This window comes from Oncorhynchus keta, chromosome 11, assembly GCF_023373465.1.
Source record: "Oncorhynchus keta strain PuntledgeMale-10-30-2019 chromosome 11, Oket_V2, whole genome shotgun sequence".
Taxonomy (NCBI): Eukaryota; Metazoa; Chordata; class Actinopteri; order Salmoniformes; family Salmonidae; genus Oncorhynchus; species Oncorhynchus keta.
Genome location: NC_068431.1, coordinates 40,255,652 through 40,280,624, shown reverse-complemented (window position 1 = coordinate 40,280,624; position 24,973 = coordinate 40,255,652). Strand labels below are relative to the sequence as shown.

The window sequence follows — 24,973 nt, the reverse complement described above, 5'->3', positions numbered from 1 at the left end:
AACACTTTTAACAGTGTGGGCACCTCACGTTCCACTGTTTTTATTTCTCAAGCAGCTTAAATTCTTTATAGATTCCATGGGCCTTCTCACTTCAGCCCTCCCTAATTCACTCTTCTATACTCTACTTTAATTTAGTAAAAATACACTCTGTCTGTTAATTCTGAGTTTGGTGAGGCACCAGCACTATGATATGCTCCCTGTATCTTTCACAACCGGTAAGATATGCAGGGATCATATAATAACAAACTCCAGCCGTCCACTGGAGCAGTGAAACAAATCATTCATTTGAAAGAGGTTGGGACGTAGGCTAGCGTTGTCAAGGCGGTGTCTGCTACGTTCCCATTTTCACTCCAGTTCAGACAGGCCTGCACTGAGGAACAGCCTGTACATTTCCACTGCTTGGAATTTCTCTGGAGGAAACTCCCCCTTTAGTTTCCTTTTACCTCAACCCCATCCACTCTCTCCATCTCCTGCTCTCTTTTACAGGACTCACACAAGAAGGAGTCTACAGAACTGTTGGCAGCAACATCCAAGTCCAGAAGCTTTTAAATGTATTTTTTGGTGAGGAAATTACCCAGTCAACATCTGTGCCCTCTATTGAGTTGGAATTGAGGAATGCATAGAAACAGAAGGGCTGTTTTGAAGCAGAATAAAATGATTAAGCTGTTAAATTTCCCTGTTTCAATAGCACACACAACAGGATTTGAAACAATATTAAAAAGCACTAAGTAAATATTGTTTTATTCCTAATTTATCCCCTAAGGCAGATGACAATTCATTTTTTCGATATTTATGATGTGCCATTGCAAAGGCTTAATTTATAATATTTTATCCATGTTTGCAGCCCTCTATAATGATGTTGTGGAAACATTGAAATGTTATATTTACTTGCCTTTTTGAATGAAGGAATAAAATAAATGGTTGCATATAAATAAATAATCTAAGAAAAATCAACTATTTTAATAAAGTAGTTTAATTCACTCTAGACTCTAGAGATATTTCAACTGGCTGAACCTACTGTGGATAACTTGCCAGTTATTTATATATATTTTTTATAATTTCTGCATGTTTCTTTTTAATCGGTTCCCTCCTCTCCCTGTAGACCAGAAATGCCCAGGGGATGTGGATTTCCACAGCAGTGACTGGGACATAAAAACCATAACCAGTGCCATGAAGTTTTATCTCAGGTGTGTTCCCATCCTCTTAAATCATCCAGCAGGTGACACGCAAGAGCCAGCTGCTCTGGAACAACAAGTTCAATAGAATTGTGTTACACCAGCCTTTGTCTGAAGCCCATTAGCACTCAGCTTCTACATCAGAGCCATATAAAATTATATACGGCTCTGTATTGCGTGAAGTGTACAGTATGCACAGTATGGTATGAACATTTTGCAGTTCTATGGCATTTCCAGACTGTATATTCTGTATATGTTTAATATGAAAATAGTATGTTTCAAGTTAGTTATGTGTAATGATTAGAGATACTTTCTAATAATCTATGCTGGCTGAGGATGAGAGGTTTTTCCTCTGCTCCATGAGCCTAGTATAATTGTTTGCTGTTTGAAGTACTCAGTGACAAGGCCTCTTGGCTTCAAGGCCAGGTTTTTATCCTCCCCCAATACCCATCATGATGATTTACTCACATGTCTTCTTGCCACACTTGGAAGAGGCCAGGCAGCTGTTTGAAGGAGCTTACTCAAGGCCTTTGGTCTCTCATGCCTTAACACTGCACTGATAAATCTAATTTCAGATCAGGAAAAAAAAATGTTGATAAAGAGAAATGTGCCAGTGAACTCTCATTCATTCAGAATGAGTAGCACTTGTTGATGCTGAAAGTGCATGAGTAACACATGAGTAGCAGTGGTTAAAAAGGGTGTTTTAGGGTATGATGTAAGTGTTATAGTATTTGTACTGTACTTGTTTACCTGATCGCGTGTGTTCATCCACAGGAGTCTAGCAGAGCCTCTGATGACCTATGGTCTCAACAGGGACCTCATCTTAGCAGCAAGTAAGATGTGTTTTCACACTTACTGACTTAAAAACAACATTGGGGAAACAATTACTGAAACCCACTTCAAGATACAATATTATCTGATTTTCATATGGCTTACACATTTAAAAAGAAACTGCACCAGTCCCCTAAACTGATGGAATTCTGTTATCATAACAGATTTATAGATCTTTAACATAGTCTCATTGCACATAAAACATACGTTTCCTTCTCATGCGAGGGTATGTCTTTGTAGGACACATTTTGTCTGACACTACTGTACATTTTGTATTGTACAAGTCATTACATTTTTACGGTTGGCTTTGGGAGCTGAGCAACAGGTTGTTTACGTCCACATCTTGTCGTGTGTTTGCCAAATGCTCTCTGTGGAGTTAATTCATTGTGCATTTGTTCTCCATCAGAGTGAGTTCATTCTCAAGTTCTACAGGCTGGGTTACAGCTATAAAACGGAAGAAAAAAAGTACACACGCACACATCTGTGTGTTCCTCACATAAGCAATAACAAAGGAAAAAGGCATTTTCTTTTATTAGGTCTTTCCAATCAATTAGAAGTTCCAACCTCCAGATAGCTTATTCAGTTCTCCTGCAGGGGGATTCTAGTCCCCTGCTTTCTATTCTGTTCCATTTCTCCACAGACTGGATCCACAGTGTCATAGTGGGTGTGTGAAACTCCATATTTTGTATTTGAAAATGCCATAATTAAATGGTAAAATCATTGTAATGGTATGTTGTACACCAGCTCTAATCCTCTTAACTGAGACAAGCTCCCATGCCCCAGGAGACCTATTGTTCAATTGAACGAGGTCCTCGTTTCACATTACACCACAATGCAGCTGTGTGGAGCTGGACCCCTGAAATGTTTTGGCTGGGATTAGGCTTTGCTGATTTATTTGCTCATGCACAATGTCTATGCATGTTTAATTAACACCCCACAATAATGGATTGTGTAAAATCGGCAACAGATAAATGCCCGAAAAGCAGTGATGTTTAGGTCAGTCTCAGTTGAGGATAATATATAAATGATTGAGCATGAGCATGTAAAAAGTATTTCTCGTCTCTTAGAATCTGATAATCTAGATGATCGACTGGGTGCAATCCACTGCCTGACGTACAAACTCCCAGGGAAGAATCGAGAAATGCTAAGCCTACTGATCCAACACCTGGTCAAGTAAGAGCTAACCTGATATGATGTGCCGCTGTTGTGCCGCAGCCTCTGTGCCTTGCCTCCTAACTGATGCAGTCACAAGGGTTATTCTTATTTAGGCATTTTATTGTGGTGTAATTACATATCTGTTGTGTTGCCCGTGGGCCCAGTGAAGGGGTTAACTTGCATCTGTTCAGATGATTACTGTATCGGACCTAGAAACTTGTATCTATGTAGAGTGCAAATGTAATGTACTTTTACATTGGGAAATACCTGTCCAGTCCTCCAATATAATCACTATCCTGTTCATTAATTTATGATAGTTGCGCAATTATAAATTGACATTAACTGGCATTGTTGTTCACTATTTGAGAGATGTTTGTTCCTATTGGGCATGTCTTTAGAGAGTCATTTTGTTTACGAACTTGTCTGGATTGCTATTGACAGTGTCTGCGGTAACAGTGGGGACAACCTGATGACTCCCTCCAACATGGGTGTGATCTTTGGCCCCACCCTGATGAGGGCAAAGGAGGAGACTGTGGCAGCCATGTTGGATATAAAGTTCCAGAACATTGTTGTTGAGATTCTCATTGAGGACTATACCAAGGTGAATTTGAAAGATTAATTTACCGCTCCTCCCTTGCAAAGAGGTCCAGAGTCATGTGATGGTTATTTTATGCACTGTGGCATCATAAACATTCAAGTAGGCCACGGCACATTCACGATCAGTGAATCTCAAAAAAACATTTTATCTCGCGGGGGGGGCACCTTCCATCATTGGGGAACGACCTAGCTATAAAGAAAACGTCAGCTGACATGTGCTACTTGATCTGGACATTTCTGACAAGTTATAAATGGCTTTCAAAGGTCTGCAATGCCTGACATGACAAGAGGAAAACTGCTGATGTACTACCCATTTTCGAAATTGCACCTTGTGTATTCTACTATTACAACTTTCAAGAATATGTTGAAAGCCTGAGTCGGTCATTCAACTTACTCTTGAAAGGTGTATTAGTAGATCTAGATACTATTAAATGTGTATTTTCAGGTATAATGTAATGTATATTAAATGTAAGTCCTTTCAGATGAGCTGGTGTGATTACAGATCTTCTGCAGCGCACCAGATGAGAGTTCCGCAGCTCCACCGATGCCTCCTCCAAGGATCACCCCAAGGAAACGGCAACCAATCACCATCGCCAAGCGTCCGCTCCGCATCTGCCTAGCAGTTAATTGTGGCCAGCTCCAGAACACTGAGAGTAATTATTTGCTTCTGGTTTAATCATCATGATCATCCTCATCATCACCATAACCATTATTATCATTACCATCCCTTGTCCTGCGAATGCAGATTATATTTAGATTATGACAGTGTTCAGTTGGTATGAGTAAGGTGATTTATACAGTAGGTGGCTGATGTTTATTCTGGATACAGTATTACTGATGTGTGAATCCTAAGTACTTGTGAATTGCTAGCATAGAATGATTAAAAAATATATATATAACCTTTATTTAACTAGGCAAGCCAGTTAAGAACGAAATCTTATTTACAATGACGGCCTAACCTGGACAACGCTGGGCCAATTGTGCGCCGCCTTATGGTACTCCCAATCACGGCCGGTTGTGATACAACCTGGAATCGAACCAGGGTATGTAGTGACGCCTCTAGTACTGAGATGCTGTGCCTTAGATCGCTGCGCCACTCGGGAGCCAGAATACAGCATGTACTTTTATTTCTAAATGTTTGATCTTTACATTAATTGCATGCCCTTTGAGGGAAAAGTGTGAGTTATTTTATCAAGTTTAAACCAATTTTGTTGAATTGGAACCAATAAACATAAAAAAATGTAATGTCATATCTAGATGTTGGCTTATTCCGACCTCTTCCTAAGCCAAGCTTAACCATACATTTTATTTGTTAACTGCACTTAGAGAGGTAGATGGAGGTCTTGTGTGCTCACTGAATGGAAGTTTTTGCTTCAGGCTAAATCATGTAATTTATACCTCTTGTAACTTTGCGTTAAATGTCTCTGTGTGAGTCAGTTCTTTCATTTACTGTGGTATGGATAGATGTGGAGCACTTGCTACGTGTCCTCCCCTCATTGTGTGGTATTTTATTTATTGCTATTCTCTGAGTTCCTGCGTGGAGTTACCAAATAACCAGCTCCACTTTGCATGACAAGTAACTACCACCTGTCTGAATCCATCGCAGCATTTGAATACTGCATGTACCACTGGAAACCTGGCCAACAGCATGACTCTAGATGAGACAAAGAGTACACCGAAGTTGTCTGTTTACTTTTTAATCTCCTAGATGAATAGATAATTGTTATACGCAATCTTCTTTCCTAAAAACATAATTCTTCTCTGGATCACAGACTATATTAATTCACAAAAGGCTTTGTTTTTTTTCTCCATTATTTAATAAATCTGCCCAAATGCCCACATTAGACATTGCTTTCATAGTACTCAGAATGCATGAATGAATGAATGAAAGTACTAATTAAAATAAAATATCTTAGTTTGTGTGGTTCAGTTGTTTGAAATAGTTAAACATGGTTAAATCACACATACCACATGTATAGTAGTAGTATGCTACACATGATCGTTAGGAGCTCAGGAGAAGTAATGATCATATCAAGTTCAAAGTCAGTTCTAAAGCAGCAACCTCTGCACTATGACTATGTGGGGAATTACCTGCATGTTCTTTAACCAATAAACCCACCACAAGAAGGTGGTCCAGGAATCTGCCTATGCTGAAAATATGTTGCACTTTGTATTTCGATTTAACTATGTTTTGAAACTGTTTGTCACATAGATGAGCAGAATGGCAGCAGACCAGAGGGGGTGGATTTTGGCGGGGACACCCCAACGAGCCCCACACCTCTCCAAAGGACCAAACCTATCACCGCCCCTCTACGGCTCCACAGGGACACTCAAAGGCAGGCCCTCCTGCCCAAGCCATCCACCCGACAGGACAGACACTCAGACTCTGACGTTGCCAAACTGGTCGCTAAGCTACAAGACGGAGGTCAGAGGCCAGATACAGCAGCAACAGTCAATGGTGAGACAGGAGTCACTGTGAACCGAGCGCAGTCCTTCCAATGTAGGAGACCACCTCCTCGAAGTGTTGCAGTCATCAGAGAAGGTAGCAGAACAATCTAGCCTACTATATCATCTCACAACACAAACACACTATGAATTCTAGACTTTTATATGCGGCTTAACCACAGTGCCTAGCTGGTCTGTGATATTGATGCCATATCATGTGTAATGAGAAGAGAAATTGGAAAGTGGGTTTTCAAACATTGTTAGCTTTTTTCATTTTGAATCTACATTTTACAACAGTTTTCCTAAGATTTTCCTTCCTTGCATTGCAGCAAAAAGTGATGGCATGATAAAAACGAGGTCTCTAGCTGAGAAGCCTGCCATCTGCAGACCTCCAACCAGACCCCCTGACCCCCCTAGCCGATACCCTGCACCCCACAAGAGCCCCACTGCAGCCCCCAGCGAGGACACCCCAGCGTCGTAGTAAGTAGATCTTAGAACTCAGCCAGACCCAGACACTCCATCCAGACTGATTCAAATTGTAATCAAGAGAACAATCACAAAATGTTAGCTATGAGTTTCCTTCTGGTCTTCTTCCAGTCCTTGTAAGTCCCTTGTTAAATGTTTCTCCTGTAAAATTGAAATACCACATGAAGTTGTATCCGCCTTTCCTAATGAACCCTCCACACCATACCGATTCCATTGACTGCATTTGTTGCCAACATAGTCTGTCTGGTTTACTCCTCTCCAAACATTTGTTATTCTGTTTCAGAGTTGAGTTGGAAAGCATTATATAGTCAAGAGTTTTTTTTTTTTTTTGTATTTTATTTCACCTTTATTTAACCAGGTAGGCTAGTTGAGAACAAGTTCTCATTTGCAACTGCGACCTGGCCATGATGAAGCAAAGCAGTTCGACACATACAACAACACGGAGTTACACATGGAATAAACAAACATACAGTCAATAACACAGTAGAAAAGTCTATATACACTATGTGCAAATGAGGTAGGATAAGGGAGGTAAGGCACTAAATAGGCCATGGTGACGAAGTAATTAAAATATAGCAATTAAACACTGGAATGGTAGATGTGCAGAAGATGAATGTGCAAGCAGAGATACTGGGGTGCAAAGGAGCAAGATAAATAAATAAATAGTGTATGGGGATGAGGTAGTTGAATGGGCTATGTACAGGTGCAGTGATCTGTGAGCTGCTCTGACAGCTGGTGCTTAAAGCTAGTGAGGGAGATATAAGTCTCTAGCTTCAGTGATTTTTGCAGTTCGTTCCAGTCATTGGCAGCAGAGAACTGGAAGTAAAGGTTTCCAAAGTAAGAATTGGCTTTGTGGGTGACGAGTGAGATATACCTGCTGGAGCATGTGCTACGGGTGGTTGCTGCTATGGTGACCAGTGAGCTGAGATAAGGCGAGACTTGTAGATGACCTGGAGCCAGTGGGTTTGGCGACGAGTATGAAGCGAGGGCCAGCCAACGAGAGAGTACAGGTCGCAGTGGTGGGTATTATATGGGTCTTTGGTGACAAAACGGATGGCAGTGTGACCGACTGCATCCAATTTGTTGAGTAGCTTGTTGGAGGCTATTTTGTAAATGGCATCGCCGAAGTCGAGGATTGGTAGGATGGTTAGTTTTACGAGGGTATGTTTGGCAGCATGAGTGAAGGATGCTTTGTTGCGAAATAGGAAGCCTATTCTAGATTTAATTTTGGTTTGGATATGCTTAATGTGAGTCTGGAAGGAGAGTTTACAGTAACCAGACACCTAGATATTTGTAGTTGTCCACAAGTCAGAACCGTCCAGAGTAGTGATGCTGGATGGGCGGGCAGGTGTGGGCAGAGATCGGTTGAAGAGCATACATTTAGTTTTACTTGAATTTAAGAGCAGTTGAAGACCACGGAAGGAGAGTTGTATGGCATTGAAGCTCGTCTGGAGGTTTGTTAACCTGTTGCGACGAGCCATCCGGGATCGTGAATACAGCCTCAAGCTGATTACCATAACGCAATGTTAACTATTCATGAAAATTGCAAATTAAATGAAATCAATATGCTAGCTCTCAAGCTTAGATTTTTGTTAACAAACACTGTCATCTCAGATTTTCAAAATATGCTTCTCAACCATAGCATGCAACATTTTCACAAAAAACAGAAAAACATTCAAATAAAATAATTTACCTTTGAAGAACTTCAGATGTTTTCAATGAGGAGACTACTCTCAGTTAGATAGCAAATGTTCAGTTTTTACAAAAATATTATTTTTGTTGAAAAATCGCTCCGTTTTCTTCATCATGTTTGGGTAAGAAAAAAACGAAAATTAAGTCATTAAAACGCAAACTTTTTCCAAATTAACTCCATAATATCGACAGAAACATGGCAAACCAATGTATAGAATCAATCCTCACTGTGTTTTTCACATATCTATCGACGATAAATCCATTGTGGCAGTTGACTTTCTCTTCTGAAAAAATGGAACGCGCATGGACCTAAAGATTACGCAATAATTTCGACACAGGACACCGGGCGGACACCTGGTAAATGTAGTCTCTTATGGTCAATCTTCCAATGATATGCCTACAAATACGTCACATTGCTGCAGACACCTTGGAGAAACGACACAAAGGGCAGGCTCATTCCTGGCGCATTCACAGCCATATAAGGAGACATTGGAACACAGCGCCTTCAGAATCTGGGGCATTTCCTGTATGAAACTTCATCTTGGCTTCGCCTGTAGCATTAGTTCTGGGGCACTCACAGATAATATCTTTGCAGTTTTGGAAACGTCAGAGTTTTTTCTTTCCAAAGCTGTCAATTACATGCATCGTCGAGCATCTTTTCGTGACAAAATATCTTGTTTAAAACGGGAACGTTTTTTATCCAAAAATTAAAATAGCGCCCCCTATCTCGAAGAAGTTAACAGTATCCAAAGAAGGGCCAGAGGTATACAGAACGGTGTCATCTGCATAGAGGTTGTTCAGAGAATCACCAGCAGCAAGAGTGACATCATTGATGTATACAGAGAAGAGTCAGCCCGAGAATTGAACCCTGTGGCACCCCCATAGAGACTGCCAGAGGTCCGGACAACAGGCCCTCCGATTTGACACACTGAACTCTATCAGAGAAGTAGTTGGTGTACCAAGCGAGGCAATCATTTGAGAAAACAAGGCTGTTGAGTCTGCCGATAAGAATGTGGTGATTGACAGAGTCGAAAAACTTGGCCAGGTCGATGAATACGGCTGCACAGTAATGTCTCTTATTGATGGCGGTTGTGATATCGTTTAGGCCCTTGAGCGTGGCTGAGGTGCACCCATGACCAGCTCTGAAACCAGATTGCATAGCGAAGGTACAGTGGTATTCGAAATGGTCGGTAATCTGTTTGTTAACTTAGAAAGGCAGGGTAGGATAGATGTAGGTCTGTAGCAGTTAGGGTCTAGAGTGTCTCCCCCTTTGAAGAGGGGAATGACGGCGGCATCTTCCCAATCTATGGGAATCTCAGACGATACGAAGAGAGGTTGAACAGGCAAGTAATAGGGATTGCAACAATTTCGGCAGATCATTTTAGAAAGAGAGGGTCCAGATTGTGTAGCCCGGCCAATTTGTAGGGGTCCAGATTTTGCAGCTCTTTCAGAACATCAGCTGAACGGATTTGGGAGAAGGAGAAATGGGGAGGCTTGGGCGAGTTTCTGTGGGGGTTGGTGGGCTGTTGATCGGTGTAGGGGTAGCCAGGAGGAAAGGCCAGCCGTAGAGAAATGCTTATTGAAATTCTCAATTACAGTGGATTTATCGGTGGTGACATTGTTTCCTAGCCTCAGTGCAGTGGGCAGCTGGGAGGAGGTGCTCTTATTCTTCATCGACTTTACAGTGTCCCAGAACTTTTTTGAGTTAGTGCTACAGGATTCAAATTTATGCTTGAAAAAGCTAGCCTTAGCTTTCCTAACTGCCTGTGTATATTGGTTCCTAACTTCCCTGAAAAGTTGCATATCACAGGGGCTATTCAATGCTAATGCAGAATGCCACAGGATGTTGTTGTGCTGGTCAATGGCAGTTAGATCTGGAGAGAACCAAGGGCTATATCTGTTCATGGTTCTAAATGTTTTGAATGGGGCATGCTTATTTAAGATGGTGAGGAAGGCATTTTTAAAGAATAACCAGGCATCCTCTACTGATGGGATGAGGTCAATATCCTTCCAGGATACCCGGGCCAGAACGATTATAAAGGCCTGCACGCTGAAGTGTTTTAGGGAGCGTTTGACAGTGATGATGGGTGGTCGTTTGACCGCAGACCCATTATGGATGCAGGCAATGAGGCAGTGATCGCTGAGATCTTGGTTGAAAATGGCAGAGGTGTATTTGGAGGGCAAGTTGGTTAGGATGATATCTATGAGGGTGCCCGTATTTACGGATTTGGTGTTGTACCTGGTGGGTTCATTGATAATTTGTGTGAGATTGAGCGCATCAAGCTTAGCTTGTAGGATGACCGTGGTGTTAAGCATGTCCCCGTTTAGGTCACCTAGCAGCATGAGCTCTGAAGATGGATGGGGGGCAATCAATTCACATATGGTGTCCAGGGCACAGCTGGGGGCAGAGGGTGGTCTATAGCAAGCGGCAACGTTGAGAGACTTGTTTCTGGAAAGGTGTACATGAAGTCTTAGTCAGTGTATTTTCTTATTATTCACTAGTCTTTTCAGAAATCCCCCGCTATAATTTCAGCTTCAGTGTCCTATTTGATATCACATTGTAGCAACAAAATAACCTACTCACCATTGACCCTTGTACTCCGTTCATGCCTGCCCCTGTTGTTTTACAAGGGGTATGCCGTGCAATGCCATAATAGATTTAGGGAGATATTTTCTGCCCACTAAATACAGCTAAAATGCACAAAAGGAAAACTGTTACTAATAATACTTTCACTGTAATGCATCTCAAAAGCTCTCGTTTACAATGTCAATGTGATTGTGGTAATCATTCATGTGGATCTCAAGTGAACAGTGTGCTCCACAGATGTAGGCAATGAGGTCACAAGCTGTATTATTCCAAACTCCTTTTGTATTATAGGTGACCTCCTGTCTATTTCAAATACTACAGTGGTTGTGTAACATCCTATTCTAAGTTACATGTAATTTTCACATTGCCAGGGCTGAAAATGTTGCCCGTAACGTTTGTCATTGTACTCCAGCAGTGTTTGGTATGCTGTAAGCCTAACATGTCTCCGGGATCATCTGGGATTAATCTGTCTTTCTCTTACTCTTTTTTTCAGTGTTGCTTCCAAAGCCAAGTTTTTTGAGAATGCTTCAAGGCAATTTGGAAGGTAGGTTTGAAAATAAACTCAATCTCTACATGCTCCTTTGCCCCATGAAATCCTTATGTAGAGTAAATCAGCAAGATATGCATGTTACATGATGAGATGGCAAGGCCTCAACATGCTGCCAAGCCAAGTTGTTTAAACATAATGCTTCATGCTGATGGCTGAGAAATAAATCAGTGAGTTCACTTTAAAGATTAACTATTGAAAGTAACTTGCTCTTAAAAATGAAGTAGTCACTGTCCCTGGTCTCAGCTTGTTTGGCCGTTTATAATTAAAGAGGAGCTGAGAGGTTGTCTTGAATGATCTCAAATGAATGTTGAAAATGATCCATACTTGGCCATACAACTATGTCCATGCTTGTATGACTAAAGTGATAAGCACCCAACTTTAACTGCCACAGACCTATATGTCTTTCCCACGAACAAGCTTTAACAAGTGATTGAGCTTATGATTAGGCTCTATTTTCGCCTGGCGCTAAAGAGGCGCAAGTGTCAAACACACTGGCATTTTCCACCTCTTATGCCAGGTTCAGCAAATTACCAGTCTAACATCAGCTCGCTTGCACTGAGGTGGAAGTGGTGGCAATATTTGAGGTGTGTCCTTAAAAACAAGCACAAAATTGACAATTGTCATCCGAGGTGAGGATTTACTGATTTACTCCCATGTACACCTATCACAATCGGGTTCCGCCCCTATATATAGACCCCATGGCCGCGACACACATTCTCAACATCATTTTTGAGGCGCCTCTAGCTCCATAGAGGATTGGAGTGATCCGTATAGCTCACATAACCGTGGTTACATACGTAACCTTCGTTATGTTTCACTATATTGGATCACTCCAATATATTGGTATACCCGTACCAGATTAGTCGGTGCAAGAGAGACCTGGCCAACCAGCGGAACAGTCCCAGCGCGGGACCAAGACGCAGGGGCCGTCAATGTTGAAGGGGTAGGTCCGAGCACAGTCCCCGGAAGGGGAGGTGCCGCCCAGGACTACTGAACCAACCGCAGAGGGAGGTGCCACATTTACCCGATAGTACCGAGCAAAGGTGCCCAGCTGGCCGGGAGGAATGAAGGGTTGGGGCGGAGAGATATACTCCTCCCCCCAGGGTCCATCCTGTAGCACTCAGAACTTACTGAAAGAGCATGGAGCTCACCCACCCTCTTCATGGAAGTAATCACTACCAAGAAAACCACCTTCATAGAGAGGTGTTTCAGGGAGGCTCCAACTGTTCGAAAGGCGTCTTTGCCAAGCTGCCAAGACCACATCCAGATCCCAGCTTGCCATTGAGCTGGTCCTAGCTGGACCCAGGCGACAAACCCCCTTCATAAACCAGGAGACCAAGGGATGGCGACCCACTGTGGGGCGCCCCACCCTTCATGGCGACCCACTGGGCGCCCCATTGCACAATCAGCCAATTGTCCAGGTAATTGAGGATCAACAATCCTCGGGACGTGAGAAGTGCCAGGACAGTGCCCATGCACTTGGTGAAAGTTCAGGGTGCCAAGGGTAGAACCATGAATTTGTAAGCCGTCCCTTCGAAAGCGAATCAAAGGTACTGCCAATGAGCTGGGTTAACAGGAACATGGAAGTACACATCCATCATGTCCAGCGTCACAAACCACTGGTCCCTGCAACACGTGGTCTGGGGACAGTATGTGGAATCTCAGTACCTTCAAGTATTGAGGTTGCGGAGGAGCAGAATCGGTCGAAACCCTCCGTCTCTTTTTGGGACCAAAAAATAAGTGGAGTAGAACCCACCTAGCTGTTCTGATGTCTCAATCCTGCAGACGACACCCTTGTCCAGGAGTGTGGAAATCTCCAGCCGCAGGGTTTTCTTTAGAGGGTCGGCCACCGTGGTGACACAAAGGCCCCTGAAGAACAGAGGCGGGCACCGGAATTGAAGTCGGTACCCCTCGAGCATTGGGGACAACACCCATGGGGACTCCACACACTCCTCCCACTTTGCCCTTTGAGACCGGGAGAAGCAGCCGGGGAAGGGTGTGTCAGGGAACACACCCTTCCCTATCCTCTGGTGCCCTGAGCGCATGGGTCCCCCAGGCACGTCCCTATGGCGGTGACGGTTGACACCTGTCACAAAGGGAAGCCATAAGCTCAGCCAACAAGGCCACGGAGCAGGGGTCCGACGCCCTGGGAGAGCTTATGTTGTGACCCGCCCGGAGGAATAGGAACCCGGAGAGGGATAAATTACCCAGTACCTCTGCAAACCCAGGGGAAGGCCCCTGTGGGAGAAACAGGAAGAATAAAAAAAGAACAGCAACCAGGTAATGGATTTGATTTGTTTTTTTTGTTTTTGTTTTACGCCAACTGCGATTTAACCTAGAATGTTTCATATCTAAGCAGAAAACAAAAAACAGCACCGTATGATGGAGTAACTCCGTTAAGGAACTCCAAAGTTAATGTCTCAACGTAGTCGCAGCCCACCACCATACTCTTACATTCTGCAGAGAAAGAACAAGAGAAAGAACAAAAAAACCTGTAGGGGAATTAGCAGAGAACACATGTAGGGGAATTAGCAGAGAACCCACGCCTATAGCGTGGGGACAGCATGTTAAAGCAATTCACAACACACACAAAACAAGCCAGTCTGCAAATTTGTATAAGGTACATCCAGTTTGTGGCAGCAAGAGCCACCAATATATTAATAGATGCACACAGAATCATAGTGTAACACTAACGAAGCACAAGCACGACAAACCACAGGCGGAAGATGCAGATCAACCGCACGCAGTGAGTGGAGCACTGAAGAAGAGGGGCTGGCCATGTGGCCAGGCCACATGCTCCAGGCTGTAAACAGCCAGTGAGTATACTTCTACGCAATATATTACACACTTACCAGTGACTTACCAAGCGAACTTCAGAAAGTTTGTACCTCAAACCGTACAGACGTCCATCGAGAAAATGAAATAGAACGTGTGTCGCGGCCATGGGGTCTATATATAGGGGTGGACCCCAGCCGTGACACAGGTGTACACGGGCGTAAATCCTTACTTGGATGTATCCCTCCACTGTGGAGTGATACCAATATAATGGAGTGATACAATATAGGGAAACATAACAATTGTTTTCTGCCCATTTTGTTTATTTTGATACAAAACCAAGCATCAAATCACATTTTATTGGTCAAATACACATATTTAGCAGTTATTGCGGGTGTAGCGAAATGCATAGCCTAACCTTCCCTTAACCCTTTAGACTCATGGGAATTGGCCTATACAGATAGGGATAAATGTAAATGTTTCGAACAGAAGAATATGGTAGCAATTGAAAGGGAACACTGGAGATTATGGGGGAATTATCAGACCAAATGTGAGGACACAACAGTTCACCTGACACAAAGCTGAATCCAAACATTACACTGTTGATTTTATGTGCATTTTAGATTTACTGTATGTTGACATATTTGTTTATAACGAAATCTGAAAATGCTTTGGATACATTCAGTAACATGATAAGAATATTCATGGAAAATTCATACAGCATAAGACAAAATAATTACAAGGATTTGAGTGAGAGTACTAACTGATGTCTCCAAATGGCCACACTCCTCTCCAAAGTGCACACATTTCCTAAGTAATTCCAATGCCCTTTTATGGCTCAAAGAACAGTCTTCAACTATAAGGTGCTGTTTTGAGCTTTCCTAGCCTTGCTTGCCGTCAAGGAACTAGAGCAAGCACAATTGAAGTAGTTTTGTTTGGAACACAACCCTGCATCCCAGCCATCACATAATTACTGTTGTTGTTTATGCAACCCAAAGTTATCAAATACGATATATCAGTGTTAGGTTTTCACAATGCAATTCAGAGAAACAATGTCATTTTGGTGCGGATTAGAAAGGAATCATGAGCGCATTCAGGTGCGTGTGCCGTGATACATTTTCTTCACAGTAGACAAACTGTTCAGAACAACCCAGGGAATGATGCCATGTCATCTGGTAACTGTACATCAAACATAGTGATCATAAACATTGACACTGTATATGTTTTATGACATGAAAAGTGAAGTTCATCTTTCGACTCACAGGTGTTTGACTTGCTCATGTGACATCAGTGTTTACAATCCTCAATGTCTCATCTTTTAAAATCTATAGTCCTCTTAGACCGTTTTCACAATGACGATAGCAAAGGGACATTTTCGACAGGTTCTCGAGGGATCGATTCTCTAGAGACAATACCGTTGTGTAAACTTGTGAAATTATCACGTCTCAAGCACTACCTCAAAATGTTTAGATGTGTATGTCAAAATGTTGAGTAAAAGTAAGTAAAACTGCGTAAGTCAACATTTTGAGATAGATCATACGAATAGAATGCTTTTTTAATTTGTAACATTGTGTGGTGATTTCAAAGGTGGCACAACAGATCCCAGAGTGATGGTAATGACTAATAAACCAACTGTAAATAAAAACTGTTTTATATGGGCTATGATGTGAATAATTTTTGGGTCCGGTCATATGGTTTAAAAAAAATATTAAATCCTGGAAAAACCCTAGGAAGGATAAAAACATGAACATCCTGTCAAACAAATCATGAGGCGAATCAGTCTAAACAAGAGTGCTTTGGCCCTCTTTTCGACGCTTTTGTGTCAATATTTTTTATTAAACCAAATCAAAGTGCTGGGGCAAATGCCTGCTCGCCACACATTTTCCAGCGGCCCGCTGCAGCGTAGATAGATATCGCCACACAATGGCACAAATGAAGAAACGCAACCTTTATTTTTGGGTGGCGGGAATGGGTTTCCATATAAATCAGCCAAACATCTCAACTCCCGGTGAATTATACCCACGTTTTCAGTTGCAATTTGCTTTTGCCACATGAAGCCTAATGATTTGCATGATTTTGATCAAAATTAAGCATGTTTTGTTGTAAGGTAGGCCTACAGTACTTTTATATTTGTATTAGAGGGGTAATCATTCATTTTTGATAGGCTAGCATTACTTGGTGAAGAGATTTTGTTAGCTATTAGTAGGCTAACTCTGTCCTTTTGCCTTGAGGCTAAAATGTAAAGTGTAGAGACAAGAAAATAAACTATTTTTAAAGGGGAATGGAAACACATAAGGAAGTAAAGCTAAGCAAAGAAATTCCATCCACTAATACTAAACATGTGCATTTAACATAGAAACATCTCTATTTTTAGGATTTTGATAATGAACCAGGTTTATTAGAGGTACGGATAGCGCCATCTTGAATTGTAGTGCCTGTAACTGTATTAAGACAACCTATTTAAAACAAGTTGTTTCATTTGATTACAAATATTCACTCTCTTTTGAAGCCTTATCAATAGTGAATTTAATCTTGCTTATTGACAATGTTTCCATGGCTCAGACATGGCAAACATTAATTACATTAACTATAGGCCTAGCCCCTATATCAGTGTGAATGCTATGTTTAACTGTATATTTCCATATTGAAGCCATACAATTAGGCTTCTTACATGTTCAACATATTTAGAAAAGATGGGATAGACCAACATACATTTAGTTTCTGTAGGCTATTTTTAACTAACTAGCCTATAACGTACTAACATTTGAATTGGAGTTGATTCCAACGCAATACATAAAACTGTAAATACACAACTTCAAGAAACCGCATATTTAGTCACGTTCCGATTGGTCAGTGAAGGGTCAATCATCGACACATACAACTTGTTTATTCATCAAAACTCAGCCCTTTCGTGCCTCTATCATCTACTGCGCCCATAATTCCAGTTGTAAAAAATATTGAAAATATTTTTTAATACCACTGAACCGCCAGTGCTAAGATTTAACATTGTGTTAGGTTTGTTAAAATAGAGCCCTCAGTGATGTTGCGTTTTCCTGGTGTCAGGTGTGACCTGGTAACTATGAGTTAAACCTTGAAAGAACCACTTGAGTTTCAGAATAAATAAAGCTCAGGCACCGATTGGATGGCTGTTGTTTTGTCCTAAATTTAGCATAGAGTCAAATGATCAGTAGTCTCAGTGACCGTTTGGTTCAAATCCAGTAAATCATTGTATGCCGTTATAGATAACTACCAAGATAAAGGAAACACCTACATAAAGTGTCTTAATAGGACGTTGGGCTACCAACAGCTTTAATGCACCTTGGAATAGATTCTACGAGTGTCTAGAACTCTATCGGAGGGATGCTACACCATTCTTCCACAAGTGTTGTGTTGAAGGTGGTAAAAAATGCTTTCTCAGGCTCCGCTCCAGAATCTCCCATAAGTGTTCAATTTTGTTGCGATTGGATGACTTAGATTGCGATGGCATATGGCTTACTTCGTTTTCATTTTTATCAAACCATTCGGTAACCATTCGTGCCCTGTGTATGGGGGCATTGTCATCCTATGGGGCATTGCCATGGTAGCCAAGATAATGGACTGCCCAGACTTTTTATACATGACCCTAAGCATGATGGGATGTTAATTGCATAATTAATTCAGGAACCACACCTGTGTGGAAGCACCTGCTTTCAATATACTTTGTATCCCTCATTTACTGAAGTGTTTCCTTTATTTTGGAAGTTACCTGTATATACAATAATTATACTGTTATAATTGATGATTGAAGTCTATTTAATAATTAAATAATAATTGTATACACAAGCCAGGCGGGTAAAGCAAATGCAGAATAATAATGTAGAGGGATGTTCTTTGAAGCTGACAGGTTACTGTAGACAATAGTATTGCTTGCCAACTGTAACTGTTGGAGAAATTCTAAATGTATTTTTTTAAATAATATTTTATCTGACATTGTTGCTTATTTCATGTTTAATGGGTTGTTCTGCTTTCCTCATGTAGCTCATCGGTCTCACCTCCAGCATCTACTTTACTCAATGTGAAAGAGGAGGTATGATGTCCTGTGATTTCACCCCCCTTACACTTTGTGAACAAGCAGACAGAGAGAGAGTAATGGTTTGAATGAGCTACTGCAGAAGCGATTTAGAGCTAGTTGAGATAATAGCTCAGCTTCATACGTACAGTATACCTGGAAATGGGTTTCAAATAGGCCTTGCTAAGCTTTTATGAACTAATTTGGCCCATAAACCAGAAGAAAATGCCCAGGCCCTCTCCACATTTGTTTTTTAAATAATTTACTTTGCCGTTTGTGATCAAAACCACTCTTTTTATTTTCTCTTAGAATTTAAGTTGATGAGTCTGTTACCATGGCCTCTACTCCTGTCACTGACCTGTGGAATTGCAGTGAGCATCTGGACACATACTGTACTGTAGTGGAACAAAGGAAACAGAGTGCATTTTGTCCTGTCTGTGGACACCCTCCTGCTTGTTGCTATGAGGGACCCAATTAACATGTTGTTTAATTTGTGATAAAGGAGCTCCAGTCTAGATATTAAAAACAATCTGTTTATTAAAGGAGGCCTGTATATGTCTCTGTCTGATCCAAATCTTGGAGATTCTGGCAACTGGATCAATATTTATACATTCTATGGGATCAACCCAATAATGATGTAATTTAAACAAAAACAATTTACCTGTTAACTGAATGATGTAATGTTAACTAAATGAATCCTAGTCCAAGTGGCTAGTTCCAGTATACAGTTATTTGACTTTTAAACTGCTCGAAAACAAGCTACTGTAGCTACCTAATACCATTTGGATTCACATACATGTAGGCTATACTGTAGTACCCTACTGTAACAGGTTGGAATGAAAGCAAGTGACTCAGTTGTAGCACAATATTGTTAACTACAGTAGTATCTAATGCAAAACTGAGAGCCAAAGGTGCAGAAGTCTCAGTTGTTATTTTACTGCTGCCGTTGAATTATTTGTTACTTTTATTTTAAACTTTTTACTGATCTATTTTTTTACTTAACACTTATTTTTCTTAAGAACATGGGAATGGTTGTGATTTTTTTGTCAGAGACACTTTCTCTCTAACAGCATCTAACATAGTGTGACAGAGAGTGGATCCTTATTCATTACTTATTATTTGCTATCATGGTTGGTTAAGTAGGACTTTAACCTTAAGCTTAACCAAATTGAATTATGGTATTCAGCACATCAGAATTCCTGTGGTCTGTATTCAATCACCAAAGTGCATCATGAACAGAAGGAGTATAGTCAACAGTCCTATCATATAACTCAAATCAAATAACATTTTATTTGTCACGTGCCAAATACAGCAGCCCTTACAGTGGAATGCTTACTTACAAGCCAACAATGCTTTAAGAAGTTAAGAACCCTTAATGCTGGAATCCCTAAATTCGTAGTGGTGAAACTGCCATGTTCATTTGCGATATTACAACAACAAAAACACTTCGACAACCAACACTGTTTTTTTTTTTCTTCCCCTTCGTACATCATTGCACACACAATAGAACAGCACAGTATGTACAACGACTTGTTTTTACCACGATGCTACTATCCTCTTCATAATCAAAACAAATAAGATATGTGCCTGGGGGCGACTATTGATGCTGTTTCAACTCATGCAGATCTCATAACTAAATTATTTTGGATAGTGGAATCCAAATTAGCACTGGTTAATTTGAAGGCTCAGGAGTCCTAGTTTTTGCCATTGTTATTTTGTTGAAGCCGATGGTTGGCATCTCTCCATTTCCATTTGGGTACTGTCATTCATACAACACTCCAACATGAATGTTTATTAAGTAGTGTCATGTATGTACTGTGACTAAGACCATAATTTACTGTTGAAGCCGGAAGTTTACATGCATCTTAGCCAAATACATTTTTTCACAATCCCTGACATTTAATCCTAGTAAAAATTCCCTGTTTTAGGTCAGTTAGAATCACCACTTTATTTTAAGAATGTAAAATTTAAAAAAAGAATAGTAGAGAGTGATTTATTTCAGCTTTTATTTCTTTCATCACATTACCAGTGGGTCAGAAGTTAACATACACTCAATTAGTATTTGGTAGCATTGCCTTTAAATTGTTTAACTTGGGTCAGATGTTTCGGGTAGCCTTCCAAAAGCTTCCCACAATAAGTTGGGTGAATTTTGGCACATTCCTCCTTACAGAGCTGGTGTAACTGAGTCAGGTTTGTAGGCCTCCTTGCTTGCACACACGTTTTCAGTTCTGCCCACAAACTTTCTATAGGATTGAGGTCAGGGCTTTTATAGCCACTCCAATACCTTGACTTTGTTGTCCTTAAGCCATTTTGCAACAACTTTGGAAGTATGCTTGGGGTCATTGTCCATTTGGCAAACCCATTTGTGACCAAGCTTTAACTTCCTGACTGATGTCTTGAGATGTTGCTTCAATATATCCACAAAATTTTCCTTCTTCATGATGCTGTCTATTTTGTGAAATGCACCAGTCCCTCCTGCAGCAAAACATCCCCACAACATGATGCTGCCACCCTAGTGCTTCAAAACAGTTCTATTTTTGTTTCATCAGACCAGAGGACATTTCTCCAAAAAGTACGATCTTTGTCCCAATGTGCGGTTGCAAACCTTAGTCTGGCTTTTTTTATGGCGGTTTTTGAGCAGTGCCTTCTTCCTTGCTGAGCGGCCTTTCAGGGTATGTCAATATGGGACTCGTTTTACTGTGGATATAGATACTTTTGTACCTGTTTCCTCCAGCATCTTCACAAGGTCCTTTGCTGCTGTTCTGGGATTGATTTTTTTTTTTTAAGTACGTTCATCTCTAGGAGACAGAATGTCTCCTTCCTAAGCGGTAAGACGGCTGCGTGGTCCCATGGTGTTTATACTTGCGTACTATTGTTTGTACAGATGAACATGGTACCTTCAGGCATTTGGAAATAGGTCTTTGCTGATTTCTTTTGATTTTCCCATGATGTCAAGCAAAGAGGCACTGAGTTTGAAGGTAGGCCTTGAAATACATCCACAGGTACACCTCCAATTGACTCAAATGATGTCGATTAGCCTGTCAGTAGCTTCTAAAGCCATAACAGCATTTTCTGAAGTTTTCCAAGCTGTTTAAAGGCACAGTCAACTTAGTGTATGTAAACCTCTGACCAACTGGAATTATGAATTATAAGTGAACTAATCTGTCTGTAAACAATTGTTGGAAAAATGACTTGTCATGCACAAAGTAGATGTCCTACCCGACTTGCCAAAACTATAGTTTGTTAACAAGAAATGTGTGGAGTGGTTGAAAAACGAGTTTTAATGACTCCAACCTAAGTGTATGTAAACTTCCGACTTCAACTGTACATAGTAATTCAATTGGCAGGTACTGTACAGTGTTCTCAGTGTGGGTACACAGCCCACATAGTACCAGCAACTGTTATACCGGTTTGTGGCTTGTACCATTTCAAAGACTTGCAAATTAATTCACAATGGAGATTACGGTGTCATTTTAAGAATGCATTATATTATGAGGGGAGGTTTATGCAAAGCTAATATCTATTACAATGTCAATGTATCACAGATGTGAGGAGTGTAATTTACCTAACTGAACTTTAGCACTATAACTTTAGCAACACTTATTACTATGAAGGAAACCATTTTATCTAACATGTTTATAACCACCTTTTTTGCACTTGACGTGGGTCCTTAGAAAATATATATTTTCTAATCTACATTCGGATAACTTGTCTTTTGATTTAATTTAATTGATTCATTAATGAATGTTTCATTTGTGGAATGTTGTGAAAATGACATTTTAATACATCTTTTAAGCAGTGAAGGGAATTGTTAGGAATCCTGGGTTGTGTGGAAGGTGATGAGCATTTTATTTTGTTGTCTTCAATGATTTCTGTCTTAGAATATTTTGTGAAAGATTGACAGCGCAGTTAAGATCTTGTCATTAGAGTTCCCAGAGGTTTTTCATCTTTAAATTGAGTCTCAACTCCCATTTTTATTTCTGTGAACATTTGAACAATGAAACATACATTTTCTTATATGTGTTTGACCTGCTTGACCCTGTCTGTAATATGTTCTTACAGGAACAACAACTGTTTTCATCTGTTTTTGTATGAAAATGATATGATTGTATAAAACCAATATGCTCTTCAATGTCCTGTCATTTCTTATCTCATGTTTACATTTTCCTTTTCTTTATCCCTTATATGCATTCTGTACGAGTTTTTCAAGAAACATTTACCATGTATGAGCATGGTTCAGGAAAACATTGAAAAATAAAGTAACATTTTTTTTTTAAATAGCAATGAAAAGTGGAATCAGAATGGTTAATAAGTGGAGCAAAAGAGACTAGTGTGGTCATCCAAATCCCTATAACACAAACAACTATAACTCAGATCCAGGGCAAGATAATACTGTATAAAAAATGACACATGCAAATGACCTTTTTAAGAAAGTTTATAAAAATTGATTTATTAAGTCAGAATTTGAGAAAAGGGGGATTAAGATGAACAAGTGGCAATGATACATGTAGCAGTACAGCTTGGTACTGCAGCCTGCATTTCACTGAACATAGGAATATCATCATTCTCAAATATCAACTGGCCGTAAGCCAGGTCCTTCCCACAACATATTTTCAATAAATCATATGGTTAAAAGTCACACACATTCCAAAATATACCTGGCCTTCTGGAGTTCTCAACTTCTCAACAAAACAAAAAACAGGTTGAGTCGGTTATCAATACTGATAAGTGGTGAAAGAAAAGTAATTATTTAAAGGGCAGGATTGTATCAACCAAGATTCCTCTCAGAGGTTCCAGAATGTCGGAGAATCAGTTTCTTAGGAATCCAGGGGAGCCAGATTCTGTTTTTGAAGGTCCATTGCAACTGTATTTATCTCAGTATCAAATCATTTCTGGGTAACAATTATGGTCTCCTGAGTGGTGCAGCCGTCTAAGGCTCTGCATCTCAGTGCTAGAGGCGTCACTACAGACTCTGGTTCGACTCCAGGGTGTATCACAACCGGCTGTGATTGGAAGTCCCATGGGGAGGCACACAATTGACCCAGCGTTGTCCAGGTTTGGGTTTGGCCGGGGTAGGCCGTCATTGTAAATAATAATTTGTTCTTAACTGTCTTGCCTAGTTAAATAAAATGAACCTTACTTTGTTTTCAATTAAAAATGTGAAAAATAGAGAAGGTACATTTCTCAAGAAAAAACTTTGCTAGGACCGTCTGGGAGTCGTCTGAGTGGGGAAGGGAAAACTGAAAACTAGCTGTTATTGGCAGATAGGTTTGGGACTCTCTTTCTTATTGGTCTGTTAACTGATGAGACATTGATCTAAACTCTTCCCGGCTATCTCTATCTTGGGTCACACACACCAGACCTTGTCTATAGAATGTCCGCTTTTGGATTTTTATCACAGAGTCATTGTCAGCTCAAGCTATCCCTAGCAAAACCCATTTCCTTAACCAGAAGCCCAGGCTAACTGCAGGAAGTTAGAGTGGACACCATAAAAACTCAGCATTAGCAGGCCAGTCTTACTCTTAGTTAAATATAGAACCGTTTACTATTAATATCAAACAAATCAGGTAAGTATGTCATTTTTCCCTGACATATTCCAACCTTTATAGTGTGGAAATATATATTAAACACAGGAAAATCACGTGTTTGACTGCACTGGGCCTATAAAGCATACTCATAATAACCTGTTAAATGCTCTTTGGTCTTATCAAAAAGGAATTAAGAAGATAGATTGGATTCTATTGTGTTTTTGCCAATTAGAAGATACCCTTATTTAGTAATTGCTCTAAGGGGACAAAATGACCTCGAGTAACCTGTTCCCCCGCACAATGACTCGGTACCGGTACCGCCTGTATATAGCCTCATTTATTTGATTCAAATTTTTTACTTGAGTTTATTTAGTACATATTTTCTTAACTCTATTTCTTTAACTGCATTGTTGGTTAAGGGCTTGAAAGTAAGCATTGTTGTATTCAATGCTTGTGACAAATACAATTTAATTTGTATTGAATTTGATATGGGTCATTCTAGAATTGTGGTGGGATTTGTGTCCCTTAGCTATGCAACCGAGAAAAACACTTTACAATTACAAATAGTTACACATCATACATGTTTTTGTTTATATTGAACTGTTTATCAATGATAAAACATAATGCAAGTGGTTTATATTGCAAAACTCTGTGCGTTGTTTCAAGTACATAGGAGAATCAAATTGGCTTGTCCCAGTAGTAATCAAATCATATTTATTTATAAACCCCTTCTTACATCAGTTGATATCTCAAAGTGCTGTACAGAAACCCAGCCTAAAACCCCAAACAGCAAGCAATGCAGTTATAAAAGCACGGTGGCTAGGAAAAACTCCTTAGCAGGGACAGAACCTAGGAAGAAACCTAGAGAGGAACTGGGCTATGAGGGGTGGCCAGTCCTCTTCTGGCTGTGCCAGGTGGAGATTATAACAGAACATGGCCAAGATGTTCAAATGTTCATAGATGACCAGCAGGGTCAAATAATAATAATCACAGTGGTTGTCAAGGGGGCAACAGGTCAGCACCTCAGGAGTAAATGTCAGATGGCTTTTCATAGCCTATCATTCAGAGTATCTCTTACCGCTCCTGCTGTCTCTAGAGAGTTGA

The 24,973-nt window shown here is 40.5% G+C and overlaps 1 protein-coding gene across 2 annotated transcripts in view; it reads left to right on the top strand.

Annotated features, from left to right (window-relative positions):
* Positions 1–22,473, top strand: part of LOC118390267 (oligophrenin-1-like) — a 38,491-nt gene extending 16,018 nt beyond the window's left edge. Inside the window, exons 14-24 of one of the 2 annotated variants that reach the window (XM_035780657.2) lie at positions 487–561; positions 1,103–1,187; positions 1,950–2,008; positions 3,074–3,179; positions 3,603–3,762; positions 4,261–4,411; positions 5,971–6,300; positions 6,533–6,683; positions 11,462–11,512; positions 18,311–18,359; positions 18,651–22,473. In XM_035780657.2, the coding sequence (XP_035636550.1) occupies positions 487–561; positions 1,103–1,187; positions 1,950–2,008; positions 3,074–3,179; positions 3,603–3,762; positions 4,261–4,411; positions 5,971–6,300; positions 6,533–6,683; positions 11,462–11,512; positions 18,311–18,359; positions 18,651–18,662 (1,229 nt within the window). In that variant the 3' untranslated portion in view covers positions 18,663–22,473. Of the gene's footprint in view, positions 1–486; positions 562–1,102; positions 1,188–1,949; positions 2,009–3,073; positions 3,180–3,602; positions 3,763–4,260; positions 4,412–4,672; positions 4,802–5,970; positions 6,301–6,532; positions 6,684–11,461; positions 11,513–18,310; positions 18,360–18,650 lie in introns of those variants that run through there. The other variant, XR_008060576.1, reaches the window with a different exon arrangement.
* Positions 22,474–24,973: the final 2,500 nt, after the last annotated feature.